Source organism: Grampus griseus (assembly GCF_964374135.1).
Source record: "Grampus griseus genome assembly, chromosome: 14".
NCBI classification, from domain to species: Eukaryota; Metazoa; Chordata; class Mammalia; order Artiodactyla; family Delphinidae; genus Grampus; species Grampus griseus.
This window is the reverse complement of record NC_139008.1, coordinates 37,525,025-37,542,411: the sequence shown is the minus strand read 5'-3', so window position 1 is coordinate 37,542,411 and position 17,387 is coordinate 37,525,025. Positions and strand designations below refer to the sequence as shown.

General features: G+C 60.8%; 2 protein-coding genes across 10 annotated transcripts in view; one reads left to right on the top strand and one right to left on the bottom strand.

Annotated features, from left to right (window-relative positions):
* Window positions 1-2,852, top strand: part of TSC2 (TSC complex subunit 2) — a 37,203-nt gene extending 34,351 nt beyond the window's left edge. For 6 of the 7 annotated variants that reach the window (XM_082670677.1, XM_082670676.1, XM_082670675.1 and 3 more), the window contains 6 exons: window positions 313-499; window positions 699-838; window positions 1,888-1,966; window positions 2,036-2,127; window positions 2,217-2,315; window positions 2,464-2,852. In XM_082670677.1, coding sequence (XP_082526803.1) covers window positions 313-499; window positions 699-838; window positions 1,888-1,966; window positions 2,036-2,127; window positions 2,217-2,315; window positions 2,464-2,634 — 768 coding nt within the window. In that variant the 3' untranslated portion in view covers window positions 2,635-2,852. The remainder of the gene's footprint in view (window positions 1-312; window positions 500-698; window positions 839-1,887; window positions 1,967-2,035; window positions 2,128-2,216; window positions 2,316-2,463) is intronic. The other variant, XM_082670678.1, reaches the window with a different exon arrangement.
* Window positions 2,853-2,876: 24 nt separating this feature from the next.
* PKD1 (polycystin 1, transient receptor potential channel interacting) overlaps window positions 2,877-17,387 on the bottom strand; it is a gene marked incomplete at its 5' end in the record, with an annotated part of 47,196 nt that continues 32,685 nt past the window's right edge. Inside the window, 24 exons of one of the 3 annotated variants that reach the window (XM_082670670.1) lie at window positions 2,877-4,389; window positions 4,485-4,790; window positions 4,865-4,999; window positions 5,074-5,364; window positions 5,444-5,618; window positions 5,887-6,012; window positions 6,138-6,285; window positions 6,543-6,655; window positions 7,019-7,158; window positions 7,572-7,766; window positions 7,842-8,044; window positions 8,126-8,238; window positions 8,629-8,718; window positions 11,123-11,216; window positions 11,307-11,491; window positions 11,702-11,949; window positions 13,048-13,174; window positions 13,271-13,481; window positions 13,578-13,721; window positions 13,802-13,972; window positions 15,549-15,744; window positions 15,848-16,100; window positions 16,276-16,432; window positions 16,701-17,321. In XM_082670670.1, coding sequence (XP_082526796.1) covers window positions 3,916-4,389; window positions 4,485-4,790; window positions 4,865-4,999; window positions 5,074-5,364; window positions 5,444-5,618; window positions 5,887-6,012; window positions 6,138-6,285; window positions 6,543-6,655; window positions 7,019-7,158; window positions 7,572-7,766; window positions 7,842-8,044; window positions 8,126-8,238; window positions 8,629-8,718; window positions 11,123-11,216; window positions 11,307-11,491; window positions 11,702-11,949; window positions 13,048-13,174; window positions 13,271-13,481; window positions 13,578-13,721; window positions 13,802-13,972; window positions 15,549-15,744; window positions 15,848-16,100; window positions 16,276-16,432; window positions 16,701-17,321 — 4,916 coding nt within the window. In that variant the 3' untranslated portion in view covers window positions 2,877-3,915. Of the gene's footprint in view, window positions 4,390-4,484; window positions 4,791-4,864; window positions 5,000-5,073; window positions 5,365-5,443; window positions 5,619-5,886; window positions 6,013-6,137; window positions 6,286-6,542; window positions 6,656-7,018; window positions 7,159-7,571; window positions 7,767-7,841; window positions 8,045-8,125; window positions 8,719-11,122; window positions 11,217-11,306; window positions 11,492-11,701; window positions 11,950-13,047; window positions 13,175-13,270; window positions 13,482-13,577; window positions 13,722-13,801; window positions 13,973-15,548; window positions 15,745-15,847; window positions 16,101-16,275; window positions 16,433-16,700; window positions 17,322-17,387 lie in introns of all 3 variants that reach the window. The other 2 variants (XM_082670669.1, XM_082670671.1) reach the window with 2 other exon arrangements.

The window sequence follows — 17,387 nt, the reverse complement described above, 5'->3', positions numbered from 1 at the left end:
CCGAGGGCTCTGGGTGTGTTCTGAAGCTGAGCTGGCCCAGTTTAGTGACAGGCTAGTTACGAGAGAGTGGGGGAGCGGGGTGACACACCTGGGCAACGACGGGAATGAAGCTGCCTCACCCTGAATGAAGCTTCCTCGCCAAGTCGGGTCGATGGCAGAAGTGGGGCTGTCTGCCCAGCCACACCAGTCACCCCTCCTCTGGGTCCCCAGCAGCAACAAGCCCTTGGGGTCCTGAGAGCCAGGGAGGGGCAGCATGTGGCTGGGGGGTGGCCTGGGAGCAGGTGCCACCGTGCCCCGCTTGTCTCCCTGCAGAGCAACAGTGAGCTCGCCATCCTGTCCAATGAGCATGGCTCCTACAGGTACACAGAATTCCTGACGGGGCTGGGCAAGCTCATCGAGCTCAAGGACTGCCAGCCGGACAAGGTGTACCTGGGCGGCCTGGACGTGTGCGGCGAGGACGGCCAGTTCACCTACTGCTGGCATGACGACATCATGCAAGGTGTGTGCCCTCCCCCACCTGCTCCTCCCAGCTCCTGCAGGCCCTCAGGAGCCTCCGGAGAAACCTAGCCCTCCTCTCAGGGGCACTGAGGGCTGCACCCACTGCCACCTGTCCTGGCCCCCAGCCTCAGCCTGAGGAGCCCTCACTGGCACCCTGCCTGGGTTGGCGCCACCCCGCTCAGCTCCGCTCCGCCCTGCAGCCGTTTTCCACATCGCCACCCTGATGCCCACCAAGGACGTGGACAAGCATCGCTGTGACAAGAAGCGCCACCTGGGCAACGACTTCGTGTCCATTGTCTACAATGACTCTGGCGAGGACTTCAAGCTCGGCACCATCAAAGTGAGCAAGGGGCCCAAAGGGCAGGTGGGCGTGGATCTGGGCCCCAGGCTGGAAGCCGGATCTCTCTGGGGAAGTGCCCCCTGTTCTGTGTTGAGCAGAGATAGCGAGCTTCGCTGGGTCAGCGTTGGTGACATCACGACCCGCTTGTGTAACCCCCTGAGGTGGCGGGCCCCCACCTGGGCCGTGTCCTCTTCTGTGATGAGGACAATACCCGTTGGTTTCCTCTTGGAGCCGTGCACTGCTGTGGGTTTTGTGCGACTGTGCTTGGCGGGTGCACGGCAGGTGGTGGGTACGCAGCGTTTGCTTGTAACAACCCTGAGCCCTGTCCCCCAGTCCGTCCCTCATGTCGTCGCTCAGCGGTTGGGCTGGGCCTGGTATCACCCGCTTTCCTAGAGGAAGTCGCTGGGGTTCGAGGTCCCATGGGGAGGAGGCGGGCTCAGTGCAGGTGGCTTGTCACAGGGTGGCCATGTGTGGATGAGCTGCAAGGCCGAGTGGGTGCCTGGCGCAGCCCAGGGTCTGAGGTGCCAGTGCTCAGGGGCGTTGGGATTTATTCTGAGTGCATTGAGCAGCCTTGCAGGAGGTCACTGAACACAGATCCCCTGAGGTTTGGGGCAGAGACTCTGGTAGAGGCAGGAGTGTCTGGGGAGGCCGAAGTGGGCCTCCTACATTGTAGAGCTGTTGGGGGGGGGGGGACACACGCACACGCCTGAGGTGTGGATGCTCCGTGTGCCATCCTGGGCGGCCCAGGAGCTCCACATGCTACTCTCAACCAACAGTGAGGCAGGTGTCTCCTGGGCAGTGTGGAGGGATTGGGAGCTGTGTGACCGTCTGGCTTATGCAGGCTGTACGTGAGGCAGTAGAGGGGTAGAGGGGTGACAGGGTGGTGGCCCCCAGGCCAGGTGAGAAGTAAGTGTGGGTGTGCAGGTGGCGGCTACATGTGCTGAGTTAGCGAGCATCTAACCAATGAGCCAGCTGCCCTCCTGGGCTAAGTGTGGGGTGGCAGAAAGTGGCCCTTGGTGCTGGGGTGACCCCTGCTCTTGTCCGGGCAGGGCCAGTTCAACTTTGTCCACGTGATCATCACTCCCCTGGATTATGAGTGCAACCTGGTGTCGCTGCAGTGCAGGAAAGGTGAGGCGCGGGGCCAGGTGGGGAGGCACCCGGGGCTCTGAGCCCCACATGAGTGCTGTGTCTCCCCAGACATGGAGGGCCTCGTGGACACCAGCGTGGCCAAGATCGTGTCCGACCGAAACCTGCCCTTCGTGGCCCGTCAGATGGCCCTGCACGCAAATGTGAGCAGAGGTGGCCCCCGGGAGGTGGGTGGGACAGGCCCACAGGTGCCACCTGTGCAGGGCTCACTGTTCTGCCCTCCCCGCCCCAGATGGCCTCGCAGGTGCACCACAGCCGCTCCAACCCCACCGACACCTATCCCTCCAAGTGGATTGCCAGGCTCCGCCACATCAAGCGGCTCCGCCACCGGGTAGGGAGGTTGGGCCATGGGCATGCTGGGCATTGGGGGTGGGGGCGCTCCCTCAGAGACGTGATGGCTGACTGGGGGTGCTGGTATCCAGCCTGGGGAGCATGTGTCGCCCCTTCTGGACTTGCTGCTGAAGCTCCCTCTCCCTCAGATCCGTGAGGAAGCCCACTACTCAAACGCCAGCCTGCCCCTGATGCAGACTCACCCTCCTGGCCACGCCAAGGCCCCCACGCAGGCCCCAGCTGAGTCCACGCCCACCTACGAGACAGGCCAGCGGAAGCGCCTCGTCTCCTCCGTGGATGACTTCACTGAGTTTGTGTGAGGCTGCACGGGGGCTGGTGCCTGGTCCTGTTGGGGCTTCCCTGAGATGCTGAGCACGTGCCTGGGCTCCCCCAGCTGTCACCTGAGCAGCCGTGCTGCCGGACTCTCCCTGCCCCCATGAGGCACGCTGGGTGGTATTTATTTGTGCAAATAAAGTGCTGGTGTGGCCCAGGCCTGTGTACGTGGACACAGACACTGGAGTGGACACGGACACTGGAACGGTCAGTCAACTCATTTATTTGACTTCGTCTGTTGGGTGGGGTGGGATCAAGGCTGTAGCTTTGGCCATGCCCACTGGAGTGGGGAGGGGGCCTGTCAGGCTGCTGTTGGGGCCTTGCCCTCAGGAAAGCCTCACATGTGCACTGTCATGCTCACCTCCCCTGGCCCGGGAGCCAGCCCCCGGGGAGGGATCTTTCCCCTTACCCACCCTAGGGCCCCGTGCCATGCACTGGTGCTGCCCCTCACCCAGACCCACCAGCAGGCCTGGGCAGGGGAGGAGAATAAGGCCATGGTGGTGACAAGAAGGGCCCGGGGTGGTTGCACCCTTCCAACCGTCCTCTCTGCCCAGCACCTGCCCAAGGCCAGACTTGGAGCCAAGAAGTGGCTGTTGCTTCCCTAGCCGTGTGGGCAGGTGTCTGGGGAGGGAGGCCAGCTCTGCAGTCCCAGCTCCCCCTTAAGGTGGGTGACAGTGGGCACAGGCTGTTTCAGCCACCAGGCCCCTTGGCCCTATTGAAAAATAAAAGCGACGTACAAAAATATATACATTTTAACCCCACATAAATTACTGACAGACAATAGACACACAGCGGCAGCTGGAGGTGAATGCACTCAGCAGGGGGACAGAGGAGGTAATAATTTAGGGAGGAGGATGACAGGAGGTGCAGGTTCCATCCCCCATAGCCTGGATCCTTAGCAAGGGGGAGATGTCTGCCCAGGAGATGGGGCCGGGCACAGCCCGCTGTACCTGAGGACTTGGGAAATAAATTAGCATCTCAGAGGCCGGGCACTCAGTCCAATACTGTTGTGTCCTCCCACAGGGAACTGGGGAGGGGACCCTGGGTCCTAGCTGGCCACGCGGCCTCTTTAAAGTGCTGAAGCCCACAGAGAGACACAAGTGCTGCCTGCTCTCTGGGGGACCTGCGTGCAGCTGTTCTGCCTGGCCTGAAACCTGGAGGGTGGCAGAAGGTAATAATACTGAGCGGTGTCTGCTCTGGCTCTGAGGGGCCAGAGTGAAGCCACAGGCCCACCCCAGAGAAGAGGCATGAGCCCAGATCCTCTGGGACTAAGTGCTGCTGGGGTGGATCTTGTTCTTGGCCCGCAGGGATGCCCTGCTGGGGCCTATAGCCAAGCCAACGCCTCCACTGACCCGGACAAGGCGGCTGGGCAGGACTGGCCTCAGGCCTGGGGAGGGGCTAGGGGGAGGTGAGGCTGTGGGCCCGCTGCTCCTACGGCCATGCAGGCTCTGCAGCCGCTGCTCCAGCTGGTAGACATCCTCCGTGGCCTGGTTGAGTCGGTCAAACTGGGCGAGTAGGGCCTCAAACACGGCTTGGAGACGGGAGGGCTCAGGTTCGGGCTCCCCTCGGGGCCCTGGCCGGCCCAAGCCCACGCTCAGCGCATCCAGCTGGCTGGAGGAGGTGGAGGGGCGGGAGGCGTCGGAGCCTCCGCTGGGTGGGGGCACATCCGGAGAAGACTTGGAGCCCCTGGATGAGCGGGAGGGCAGGGGCTCCATCCCTTCAAAGCGGACTTTGTGGCGAAACTGGGGGCGGCACAGGGGCTCGGTCAGTCCGGCTGCGCCCTGGGCTCAGCTGGGCCCAGGGTGCGTCCCTCTCCCCCCCACTGGGCCGTACCCACCTCCTTGACTTTGCTGAAGCCCATCCAGAGGCGCAGCCGGCGCAAGAACAGTTCCACCATCTCGTAGTCCTGCGGCTCCCAAGCTGGGCGGTACAGCTCCCCACGCAGAGCGTGGTACCGCCACCGCAGGAGGACTGCCCCCAGCCTCAGGGCACCCCACAGCCGCAGGGCCCAGAGCCCCGTGCATAGCACAGGGGACAGGCGCCAGGACTCTGCAGGGCACAGGACAGGACCCCCAGCCTCGGGACACAGCACCAGGAGGGCCCGGGCAGCGCTCCGAAGTGAGTCCACGCAGGAGGAGACCAACTGTGGGGAAGGCGGTATGAGTGAGGCGCGGCCTGGGCTAAACCACCCTCTCCGATGGCCCCACTGGCACCTACCAGGACAGCCAGTTGCGCGTAGGCCACGGCGAGCACCACCAGGCCTAAGGCCGCCCCCACGAGCTCTGGCAGGGCCCGGCACAGCGTCTTGCCGAAAACCGACCACTGGCGCACAAAGCGCAGCTGCTGGGCAGCCTGTGGACAGAGGGCGTCAGCCGACCGACCCCGCCAACGCCGGCTCGCCCCGGGCACACCGGCCCAACACTCACCTTGACCAAAAGCAAGAAGAGCAGCGAGGCGGTCAGGCCGCGGGCCACGGCGCTCAGCTGTGCCACCTGCTCGAAGCTGGTAAAGCGGCGCGGGCGGCCGCGCAGGAAGCGGGTCCACTGGCGGTCAGCGGCGCCCAGCTGGGCCAGGCGCACCAGCGCTGCAGCCGCCGTCAGCGCCACCAGCAGCCACCGCGCCCAGGTCCCAGGCCGCGTGGCGCGCGCACGCCCCTCCCTGCGCCAGGCGCCCACCTCAGCCGCGGAGAAGTACACAGCGAACAGCAGCAGGCTCACCTGTGGGGGCGGGGGCGGGGAGGGGTCAGGACAGGGGCGGGGCCATCCGGGGCCGGGGCGGGGCCGGGGCGGGGCCTACCGAGGTGAGCAGCGGCAGCGAGAGGCCGGCGCTAAGGCGCCGCAGCGCGAACGGGCGGACGCTGAGCGCCGCTACGGCGTGTCCGACCGCCGGGAACTCCAGGCGCAGCGTGACGGCGGCGTGCAGCCCCACCGCCGGGCTGTAGTGCGTGAGCTCCACGAACACTGCACGGCTCCTGCGCGGAGGGCCCGGAGTCAGACGGGGTGGGAAGGAAGGGGACGCGCCAGGAGAAGCCGATGCGCTCGCAGAAGAGGCTTGGGGTCAGGTTGTTGGGAGGGTGAGGCGTGCACTGGGGAGGCCGCGGGGCTGCAGGCGGGCTCGCTGGGCTCTTTCAGGGGATGATAAGAAGGAGCGAAGCTGGGCGCAGGAGTGAGCCAGCCCGCAGATGTGACCGATGTGCACAGTGGGCGGGGTTCGGGAGGGGCTGAGGGCAGGGCGCCCACCTGTTGTCGATCCAGTTGTGCAGCTGCAGGAAGCCCAGCTGCGCGCGGCTCTCTTCCAGGCTGGGCCCCAGCTCCTGCACGTAGCCCCCGCTGTCATACACGGCACAGGAGCCCCAGTACCAGACGCTGCCAGGGAGGAGGACAGTGTCAGAGCCGGCGCCATGCAGAACGTGGGAGTGGGCTGGAACGAGGGGCTCCTCTGGGGAACTCCCCCTGCCCCCTGGGCACCCTGACCTGCCCTCCGTGCTCACCCCAGCAGGTCTGGCGCCGAGTAGGCCCACATCTCAGAGCCGTTGTGGGCAGCACTCCCCCAGCCAATGCCGTAGTCGCTGGTGCTGAAGCCCCCTGAGGCTGCTAAGCACGTAGGGGCCCCTGAGCCAGGCGGGTCCAGGCAGAGCGCTGAAAGCAGAGGGCTGGGGAATGAGCCCGGCCAAACCAGGAGCATTGACTGTTCACCAGCCTCCTAGGCTGAGCTCTATGGGATCTCACCGAACCCTCCCAGCAGCCCAGAAGATAGATGTCACTGTCTCACCTACACATCGAGAAACTGAGGCAGGGAGGTCACCCAGCTAAGGGAGTTGGAACCAGACCCTGGCCAAAGGCTTCTCTTTGGAGAAAAGGATGGGTAAGTGGCAGGGTGCCCCACCCCAGCTCACCTTCCTGTAGCCGCACCTGCCGCAGTCGTGGGGGCCCCAGCTCTGGTCTCGACGGGTTCCCGTGGATGTAGGGGAGCAGCACGTGGGACATCCACGGCCAGAACTCATCAGACCTGACCACACCAGACAGAGTCACATGCTCCATCCTTCAGCTTCCAGTGCCCACCAGAGGTCAGAGGCCCAGACAGCATTGCTACTGCAGCCCCGGCCCAGCCAGGGGGAGGCGGCCAGTGCTACCCCAGGGGACGAGGCACAACCTGGTTCCTCAGCCAGGGTGTTGAGCAGTATCTGTGGTCTCTACCCATTGTCAGCAACACCCACTCCAGTTCTGACAACCAAAAATGTATTGAGGTACTTCCCGATATCCCCTAGGGGCTGGGTTGGACCAAGGGCGGGATCAAGGTGGACCCTGGTCAGCATCAGCACCACCCTGGCCAAAAAGACAGACCTGTGCCTGCATATCGGGGCGTCCATACCGGGTGATGGCCAGGAAGGCCTGGCTGTCCAGCTCCTGCTTGATGGCGCTCTGCAGGCGGTAGGCATGGTCGTGGCACGAGGTGTCCCCATAGTTGGCCAGCAGCGTCACCAGCAGGAAGAACATGTATACCAGAAGGCCCTGGGGGGCAGGGATGACCCGGAGTCAGCCGAATCCTGCCTGCCCCCACCCCACCCGTGACAGAGCAGGGCTTCCGGATGCTGGGCAGCAAAGTGCCCACAGCCAGGGGGCCTTGTGCTGAGAGCCAGGCCTGGGGGCAGACGTGGTCCGTGAAGGCCAAGGAGCCGCACCAGGGCCCAGTGAGGCCAGGAAGGAGCAGGCATTTGAGTTGGGCAGGAGGATGGGCCAGGAGGTGATAAGAGGGAGTTGGGGCGGGGGCTGCAGAGCCCTACACCACCTGCTAAAGGGCCTTTGGTGGTCAGAAAGAGGGTGCAGGTGAGACTTTTGAGAAAGGCAGGACCTCCTGGAAGATGCTGCCCTGGCCAGGAGGCCAGAGAGGGAGGGCAGGCGCTGGCTGCGTGGCCTGAGCTCACCCTCAGCATCCTGTGCAGCCTCTTGACCTTTCGGGCTTCCTCCTTTGCCAGGAAGAGCGCAAAGCCATGGGGCGGCCGCACGCGGGGCACACGCTCGCTCACGGGCGTCACGGCCGGGCTTTCCACCAGCGTATCATCCTCATCAGGGTGCAGCCGCTTGGCCACCAGTGAGAAATACAGAGCTTCCAGCAGGACCTGGACCAGGGCTAGCATCAGAGGGGCCCATGGGTGCCAGAGGCTGGCAGCCTGGCCCCCCTGCATCCCACTTACCTTGAGTGGCTCCCAGCAGAGGAACGAAGCCAGGAAGCTGGAGCTGCTTGAGAGGAGCCACATGACAGACACGCTGGGGGGGAAGCCAGCGCCGACCCACCCTGACACCCCCACGGCCACGGCCACCAGGAGCAGGCTGAGCCCGTGGGCCAGGGGCGCACACCAGGCCGGCAGCAGTCGTTTCCGCAGACCCTCCACCAGCCCTGGGGAGGCAGACACAGACAGGTCACCAGCAGCACAGAGGAAGGGGTGGGGAGGGCCAACCTGGGGATTCGGGAGCGCACCTGTCCTGGACAGCTCTGCCGGCTGGGGCTGCTCCCACGTCAGGCTTGGGCTGGGCAGCCCCCTCTCCCCTGGCAGTATCAGCGTCTGATTCCTCTCACCAGGGGCACTGCACCTGAGGCACAGGCACAGCAGCCAGCACTCACCTGTCGGCCCACACGCCACCCAAGGCGCGGCCAGCCCACCTCTCTGGGCCCGTCCATTCCCTTCTCCTGGTCCATGGAGAGAGAGGACACTGCCCCAAGCCAGGTGGAGATGGTGCTGAAGGCCAGAACACCACTGGTCACTCTGGGGAGGGGCCAGGTCACCTCCTCCGGGACCCGGTCCTCGCCTCACATCACTGTGACCTGTTGCCCCTCCGTCCTGCCACCGCTCCAGCAGCCATCGCCCCCCACAGCGCCACCATCCGGCCTCCAGCCTGGTCCCCCAGCCTGATCTCTGTGCCAGCACACCAGGCCTCGCTGCACGCGAAACCAAAGACCGGCTTCTGGACAAGGAAACGTACGTGTGTCTTTCACATGCCGAGCTGCCTGTCTCTCCCGGCGCCACCCGACCTGACCTTCCGGGCTCCAGAGCTGCTACAGAGACAGGGCAGCTACAGGAGCCAGAGCAGAGAGGAGAGAAGAGGGAGAAAGAAAAGAGGGAAGATGGTGACAGCCATGAACTGGGGACAAAGTGCACACACTTAGCAGCGGGTCTGCACCACTGTGCCCTGAAGAGAATGGACCTCCAGACACGCCTGCCGCTGAGTGGCGGCAAACCTTTCTGGTTTTGTGCGTCTCCCAGGGAATAAAAGGCATTATGGCTTCTGGAGGTGGGACAGCACAGAGAGAACAGACATGAATATACAGGACACACTTTTCTCTTGAAATGGATTTTTCTGATTATAAAAGTAGCATAAACTATTTGTAGAAAATAGATTTCCATCATGCAAGGAACAGCAGTGTTAATAGTTATTTCTAGTCCTTTTTCTCTATGTGTGTTTACATTTTACATGCAGATAGAAACAAGTCGTATCGGGATCAGTGGTTCAGCTAGAATACATAGAGTTTGACATTTGACTCTAAGCTGCAGGAGAGCAAAGGCTATGTCTGATTGGGTTCACTGATTCCTTCGGTCACAACCAGCATGACGTCCCCTAACTAGATGCCAGGCCCTGCTCTACACACTGAGACGAGCACAGTCCATGTGCATGTCATGTGCACGTGCTGGTGGGGGAAGCAGACAGAAAGCATAAGCGAAGCAGGGGAGGACACGGAGACAGAAGCCTGTTTCTGCCCTGCATGAGCACGCGCCCACATTCCCGTGCCTTTTACATTATTTACACGGGGCAGGAAGGAAGGCTCTGATCAGGAAGTATCTGAGAGGAGACCTGAAGGAAGTAGAAGGTGAGGCTCCTGTCTTGGGAAGAACCCTCCAGGCAGAGGGAGCAGCAAATATAAAAGATGAGGACAGAAGAGCAACGGAAGCCACAGCCAAAGGAAGTGGGTGACGGAGGTGGCAAGAGAGGGACAGGGAGGGGGTGGGGCCAGATCAGGTGTGGTTGGGGGAGCATTGTGAGGACTGTGCCCAGTTGCAGCAGGTCACCTGCGGGATGGCCCCAGTGATGCTTTCCTCCTAACCAAGAGGATACTGTGGAAATGATTGTGTGTGAATAAGGGGCTGGGCCACAAAGGACACTATGGCTTCCACCTCGTTCTCCTGGACCACTCACTTTGGTCGCCACGTTGTGAGGACGCTCAAGCAGCCTAGTGCTGAGGTCCAGATGGCGAAGAGCTGAGGCCTCCCACCAACAGCCCATACCAATGTGCCCCCCTCCCCACCCCAGGAGGGCAGTGGCAGGGTCTGCTGCAGGGAGAAGGAAGGTGAGCTGTAAGGAAGGAACAGGACTCTGCTGAGTCAGCCCTGGAATGGTCCAGGCAGAGGATGATGTTTGGATGGTAGGTGCAAGGGCAGGTGAAGAGAAGGTCAGATTCCGAATCTGGAAAGTAGCAGACAGAATCTGTTAAAGGCTCGTGTGAGGAAGTACTTGAAAAGAGAGGAGTCAAGAATGAATCTAAGAGTTTTGTCTTGGTCGGTCCAAGAGTGCACCTGCCCTTTCCTGAGACATCTCGTGTTGCTGTGCGAGTCTGTGCTGCCCTGGACACTCATGTGGAGAAGTTGCTTACTGGCAGGTGGATGTCTGGACCTGGGTGTGAGGGAGGGCTCTGGGCTGGAGATGGTGGGGTGGTCAGCTGCTAATTACTACCAGGGCTTCCTCATAGCATAGGTTTCCAAATTGATTGGCAATTCCTTCATTAAAATTCTATCACGGCATGGTTATCTGTCTTCGTTAAACAAATTGAGAAGCTTTACCTTTTTCTCTGTGTTCTGGGAAAGTTCGTATATCTCAGTAATTTTTGGTTGCTTGAAAATTAGAATAGTTAGAAGGAATGGAAATACGGATATTAAAGTAGATACACATGAGAAAAGAGGTATGAGGTAATTCTATGTGAATCTTTGTTATTAAATTGGAAACCAGCCAAGAAGTTGAGACATTCTTAAAAACATAAAACTGAAGGGAATTCCCTGGTGGTCCAGTGGTTAGGACTCGGCACTTTCACTGCCAGGGCCCAGGTTCAATCCCTGGTCAGAGAACTAAGCCCCACCGTGCGGCCAAAAAAAAAGAAAAGAAAAACCATGAAATTGAAATAGAGTCAAAAGGAAAAACATTAGCTATTTAAAAGGCTGCAACGACCCCGCATCATGGCAGGTTCTGCCATCCTCACACTGGTGGCCTTTTGTTACTCAAACATCCCTCCCTCCTGCCACCCTAAAGGGAACACTGGCTGGGCCCTGGTGACCCCACGAGGTCTTTCAACAGATGAGGGACTCTGAGGCCTAACAACTTCGCCCCAGCCCCACACTGGCTGGACAGCACGAGGGCAGGCCCAGACAGGGAGCAGGGTTACTTGGCTGGGCTCCCTGCTGCCCCCCACCCCCAGGAGCTGGGCACTCACAGGCCAGCGAGCAGATCTGTTTCTCCTTGAGTGTCCTGGGTGGGGGCCAGGCTGCCAGCCCCTTCAGCCAGGATCTGCCGGATCAGGTCTTCATCTGGAGGGAGCAAAATGTGTCAGCCCTGGAGCCTTCCCTCCTCCTGGGGGGAGCTGGGGGACACCACCCTCCCCACCCCTGCTCACCCACCTGAAGCTGAGAAGTATTTGGCAGGTGAGGAGGGGCTGACCAGGGAGAGACTGTCATCCTCCGGGCCCGGCGTGCGGCCCATCCGGCCCTGGGCCAGCCGCTGCAGGGTGCTGCCCATGACGGATGGGTCACTCAGCAAGTCTGGCCAACTGAGGGTGCCTTCGCTGGATGGCCAGCACACCAGGCTGCAGGCGACAGGTCAGCAAGGGGAGCCTAGAGGACGCGTCTGCACACATACCCAACCCAAGTCCCATCACACATGGACATGCGGTGCTGCTGAGCAAACACTCCCGGGACAGCCCCACGACACACGGACGAGGACACGTGACGTGGCACATGCGAGGCGCAGCTGACCTACAGGAGAAATGGCTCACGTTTCCTCTAGAGACCCCCACCTTTTAGAATCCTCCACAAATAAGTCATGTTTCATTTGTCCAGCAAAGGCCTGTTGAGAAGCACAGAGGAAACCTGATTCCAGGCTGCCCAGAACACGACCCCATCCGGGCAGGCCCTGGGGAGCCCGCACCTCAGCACCGAGTCCTGGGAAGGCAAGTACGGAGCTGTCCAGCACAGATGAGTCCAGGCAGCTGTCCATGTCCAGCGCCTGCGGCCCTGCTGGTGTGGGGCTCGGGCCCCCGGCCACCTGCAGGAGAGGCAGGCGGTCAGTGGGAGGCAGCTTGGGCCCCTGCTGTGGGGAGGCATGCTCGCTCCTGGCAGGCAGAGTCTAGAGCAGTGCTCTCCTGGAGAATGTTCTAGATGCACACATTCTACACCTTCATTGTCCATCACAGGAACTACTTGCCACATGCCAATACAGAACACCTGAAGTGTGGCTGGTGTAATGGAGAAGCTGAAGTTTTAATTTTATCTAATTTTAATCAATTTAAATATAAACAGCCAGGGACTTCCCTGGTGGCACAGTGGTTAAGAATCCGCCTGCCAATGCAGGGGACACAGGTTCGATTCCTGGTCCGGGAAGATACCACATGCCGCAGAGCAACTAAGCCCGTGTGCCACAACTACTGAGCCTGTGCTCTAGAGCCCGTGAGCCACAACTACTAAGCCCGTGTGCCACAACTACTGAAGCTTGTGTGCCTAGAGCCCACGCTGTGCAACAAGAGAAGCCACTGCAATGAGAAGCCCGTGGACCAAAACAAAGAGTAGCCCCCACTCGCCGCAACTAGAGAAAGTCTGCACGCAGCAATGAAAACCCAACGCAGCCAAAAAAAAAAAAAAATATATATATATATATATATATATAAAAACATACACACACACACAGATATATATAAAAACAGCCACATACGAGAAATTCCCTGGCAGTCTACTGGTTAGGACTCCGTGCTTCCACTGCAGAGGGCGTGGGTTCGATCCCTATTTGGGGAACTAAGATCCTGCATGCCCCATGGCATGACCAAAAATTTAAAAAAAAACAAAAAAAAAACCCCTGCCCCCCCCCCCAAAAAAAACCCAGCCACATACAGCTAAGGATGTCCATTCTGGGTTCCTGGGGGAAATGCCACTTGTCATGGTATATGACCCTTTCTTATGAGACATGGGCATCAGCCAGTTCCCCAGCCAGTCCTGTTTGCTTCAGTGGTGTCAGCAGTGACCCCTGTTCACTCCTGATTCTGACACCCTGCATCTCTCCCCTGGCTCCTGACCCCTCTCTGGCTGCTATACTGAACAGCACAGCCCTTGGCAGGGGCAGCCGTGCCCATGCTCCAGGAGCCCCACCCACCTTGCTCCGGGACATCCGGAAGAGGAACAGGATGGCCAGGTAGACGGGGTAGACAACCAGGCTGGACACCAGGCCGACGGCGATGGTGTCGATGCTCAGTGGGATCAGACTGGACGCGGGCCTCACACTGTGGCAGGAGAGGAGAGACGGGCCGGCTTGGGGGGTGGGGCAGAGGGGTTGGGGGTTGGGCAGAGAGAGGGCGTGCCGACCCCACAGCACCCACCTGTAGGTAGCATCTCCCACAGCACCGTACCACACGGCGTTGGCACCCAGGAAGAGGCAGATGAGGAGGACGCAGCACGTGGCTCGCTGGACACGTGTAAAGCGGCTCCGAGGTGGCCGGTCCCACATGGAGAGCCAGACATGTTTGTCAAAGAAGCCGCGCTGCAGTTCGGCCACCAGGAGGCGCTGGAACCGCTGCAGGGCCACATCACCTGGGCGGGGACAGGAGGGCTTCAGGAGATCCCAGGGCCAGGCGCCCGAGCCCCCCACCCCCACCCCATGGCCCCGCCACCGGGGCAGGGCCTTACTTGCCGCCAGCACCTCCTTCTCCACCAGGCCCCCGTTGGCCTCCGTCTCCACTGACAGCCAGTCGTTGACCAGGAAGAAGGTGCTGCGGGCGTTCTGCAGGTCCCTGACGATGATGTGCTGCAGGAACCAGGCGGGGCTCAGCCCTGCAGAGGAGAGGGGCAGGGTGGTCAGAGCTGGGTGGGGCAGCAGGGGGGTGGGGGCGGCAGCAGCGGGGCCCCCAGACCTTTGTTGTCATGCCACACGCGGATCTTCCACACGCTGCCCAGGCTGTGTGGGGTGGCGATCTGGAAAATGTCCAGGCTGTTGCGGTGGAAGGCTCCGTCCCCATCCAGGTGCCGGTGGCCGCTGCGGCTGTCCGCCCCGTACAGCATGATGCCCACATGAGCTGTGGTCCCTGAAGGACGTAAGAACAGGGGGCAGGACTCTGGGTTTGCCGCCCACCAGACATTGACCCCGGGCGGGTCTGCCCTGACAACCTTCCTTCGACAGGCACAGGCAGCCCCCACCCTGTGGCTCTGATACAAATGGATCTCAGTCGCCTCAAACCATTAAATGAACGGCCCCCAGTGACACAATTCAAATACCAGTTGTGGTGGTGCCTTAACTACGAGTAACAGCGTGGAACGTGAAGGTGGCTGCCAGCCTTCAGTCCGCTACACGAGATGCATGTCCTGATGGGTGACATCACCTCTCCCAGAGGCTGCTGGTGACCAGTCACCATACACCTCTCAGTCCCCACACGGACCACCAAGTGCACAGCAGTGTTGCCCCATGTCCCCAGTGATGAACCTACACGACGTTTTATAAAAGTGGGTCATCAACACAGAGGACCAAAAAAAATTTAAAAACTAAAAATAAGGGGCTTCCCTGGTGGCGCAGTGGTTGAGAGTCCACCTGCCGATGCAGGGGACACGGGTTCGTGCCCCGGTCCGGGAAGATCCCACATGCCGCGGAGCAACTAAGCCCGTGTGCCACAACTACTGAGCCTGCGCTCTAGAGCCTGCAAGCCACAACTACTGAGCCCACGTGCTGCTACTGAAGCCTGCACACCTAGAGCCCGTGCTCCACAAGAGAAGCCACCACAGTGAGAAAGAAGCCCACGCACTGCAATGAAGAGTAGACCCCCACTCACCTCAGCTAGAGAAAGCCTGTGCAAGCAGCAATGAAGACACAACGCAGCCAAAAAAAATTTTAAAGATAAAAGAGAGAACCAAGTGACAAAGATGAAAGCACAGCATAGAAATGAAAAATGGTACCAAGGAAGCGAAATTTGCATCAAAGGCAAACACACGACTGAAGAAACAGCCGACCACGGGGCCACTGTCGCTGCCGCTGCCCCAGGGGCTCTGGAGAGGCCGTCGCTGACAGCAAACTCACCAACATGAGTGAGAGCAATCGTTGAGACAAAAAGGATGAAGACGTCACATAGCAATGGATGCCGGCAAAAACTTCACGTGGAAAGAACTCTCAGAGGTACTTCACAGAGAGGAGAGCATGACAAGAGGTCGGCAGCAAAGTGTCCGCTGGCCGAGGCACAAAGATGCCCCCTCGGGTGGCAATTACAGATGAGAAGGCAAGTGCTGCTCAAACTACTCTTGGTAAGTTTCCCACAAAGAAATAAGGCACTTTAGTTCTCAGCGTCTAACGCTTTATGTTACACTGTACTAACTCCACATCATCAAGTTACTTTCCACATTTTTAACCAAAATTCAAGAGCTTTTGATGTCTTGAAAACAATCTTTTCACCAAGACGACTTATTACCATTTAATAATCATTTCCCACACCAATCGTCAGGCTGTTCCACCCGGCTGCACACGTCAGCGGCTGCCCACAGGGACTACGAGCCCACTGCATGCCCACAGGTGCAGATGAACGAGCTGCTGCTTGGCACAGCCATGGTGACCCAAACCCCTGCTGGAAGCCACCCCTCTATTACAAGAGTCCCCATCAGGAAGGCAGCCCCCCTCACCTGAGCCCCGGCCCCAGCCGGTCTTGACCAGGATCTCATACTTGAAGCGACCCCCCTTCCCGCAGAACGGGATGACGCGGACCCGGCTGATGTCCAGCTGGTCCAGCTTACGCAGGATCACAGCCGTGACCGCGTAGGTCACCAGGCACACAGTGCACGTCAGCAGGACGATGTAGTTCACGCTTGAGGCTGGCTCCTAGGGAGACAGAGCCATCAGGCCCCAGGGGCGCAGCCCAGCCCTCGCCTGCTCAGGGCGGAGCTGGGGCTCCCCAGAAGTCCAAGGATGCAGCACCACTCACGGGGAAGATGAAGTGGACGTGGCTGGGAGGCACAAAGAGACTGGCACCGAAGGCGGTGAGGTGGCGGGTGAGGCAGACAGCCTGGCTGGGCGAGGTCTCCTCTAGGGGCACGAGGCCCTCTGTCCGCCATGCCATCTCCTTCTCGCTGAAGTACTGGCAGAGGGACGTGTACAGACCCACGGACACCTCCAGTGCTGACCATCGGAAGTGGCTGGTCAGGTTCAGGTAGTAGCTAGCGCCCAGATCTCTGGTCCTGGGAGAATTGGGGGTGTCATGGCCAGACCTGGCCTGGCCCGCTCCCCAAACCCCACAGGGAGCCCCTGGGCCCTGGCACATACGGATCCGACCATGTCCACCTGCCCTCAGAGATCAGCCCCACCCCGCCAACAAGTCCCACTGCTCCCAGGTCCAGGGCAGGACGTGCTCACCCCGGGGCGATGAAGAAGGTGTAAGGCCTGTGGTCGTCGCCTGCCAGGACCTCCAGGCTGATCCTCCTGCTGGCTGAGCAGTTGTGCTCGTTGGGCCAGGGCATAGCGTGCAGGTAGGCGGCCAGGTAGGGCTCAGGCTCCTCTGGCAGGTAGTGCTCTGCGGGTGGCATGTGCAGGCTCAGACCCCTGCTCGGGCAGCTCACACACCCCAGGGGACAACCCCAGAAGCCCTCCCCAGCCACCCCACTGTCCTCCAGCCAGGCCCCCAGGGCTCCACGAAGCAGGAGACAGACTTTACCAAAGGCCACGAGTTGGGGGTGCCCGCAAGAAACACCTGTTCACCTGGCCACCCCACTGCCCCACACAGGCTGGGCCACAGGAGGGAAGAGGAGGCCGCCCACCGAGGGCCCTGCCATGCCACGCACCATTCAGCACCATGAAAGTAAGCTGCAGGTGAAGCCCGGCCTCAGGGTTGCTGTTCTCGGGGGTGACCACGACACTGACTGAGGCCTGGGGCTGGACGATAGCGGAGCCAGCAGGGATGCGGTGACCCTGGGCAGCCTGGTCTGAGTTGTTGGGCACCTTCACGGTGATGGCGCGCTCTGAGGCCAGCTGCCCAATGGGGATCTGGGTGCCGGCCTGTGTCTGGAAAGCCATGGACGCCACCTTGGTGGAGACAGTGTAGTTGCTGATGTAGCCAAAGGGGAAGGGGTTGGAGTCGACGAGGAGGATGAGTTGCACCACATCACTGAGGTTGGACAGGGCCCCGCTGAAGGCTGTGGGGATGGAGAAGTGGCAGCCGGGGCCCGAGGCGTCGCCCTGGCACAGCAGACTCAGTGGATCCGAGCGCTTGCCCTGTGCCACGATCTCTTCACCCGCCAGGGTCAGGGGCTCCTCGTTGAGCACACGGGAGCGCATGAGAATACCCATGAGGGCCGATGAGAGCTGGTAGGCCCTGGATGCCACCAGTAGTGACGGCGGCTCTGCCCCCAGCTCTGAGGGCTGTGGGCCCTGCACATCCGAGCTGGCCAGGTGGATGAGGTCACCTACGGATAGGAGAGATTAGGCGGAGAAGTGGGGAGAGGGATCATGGGGAAAGGTTGGGGGGAGAG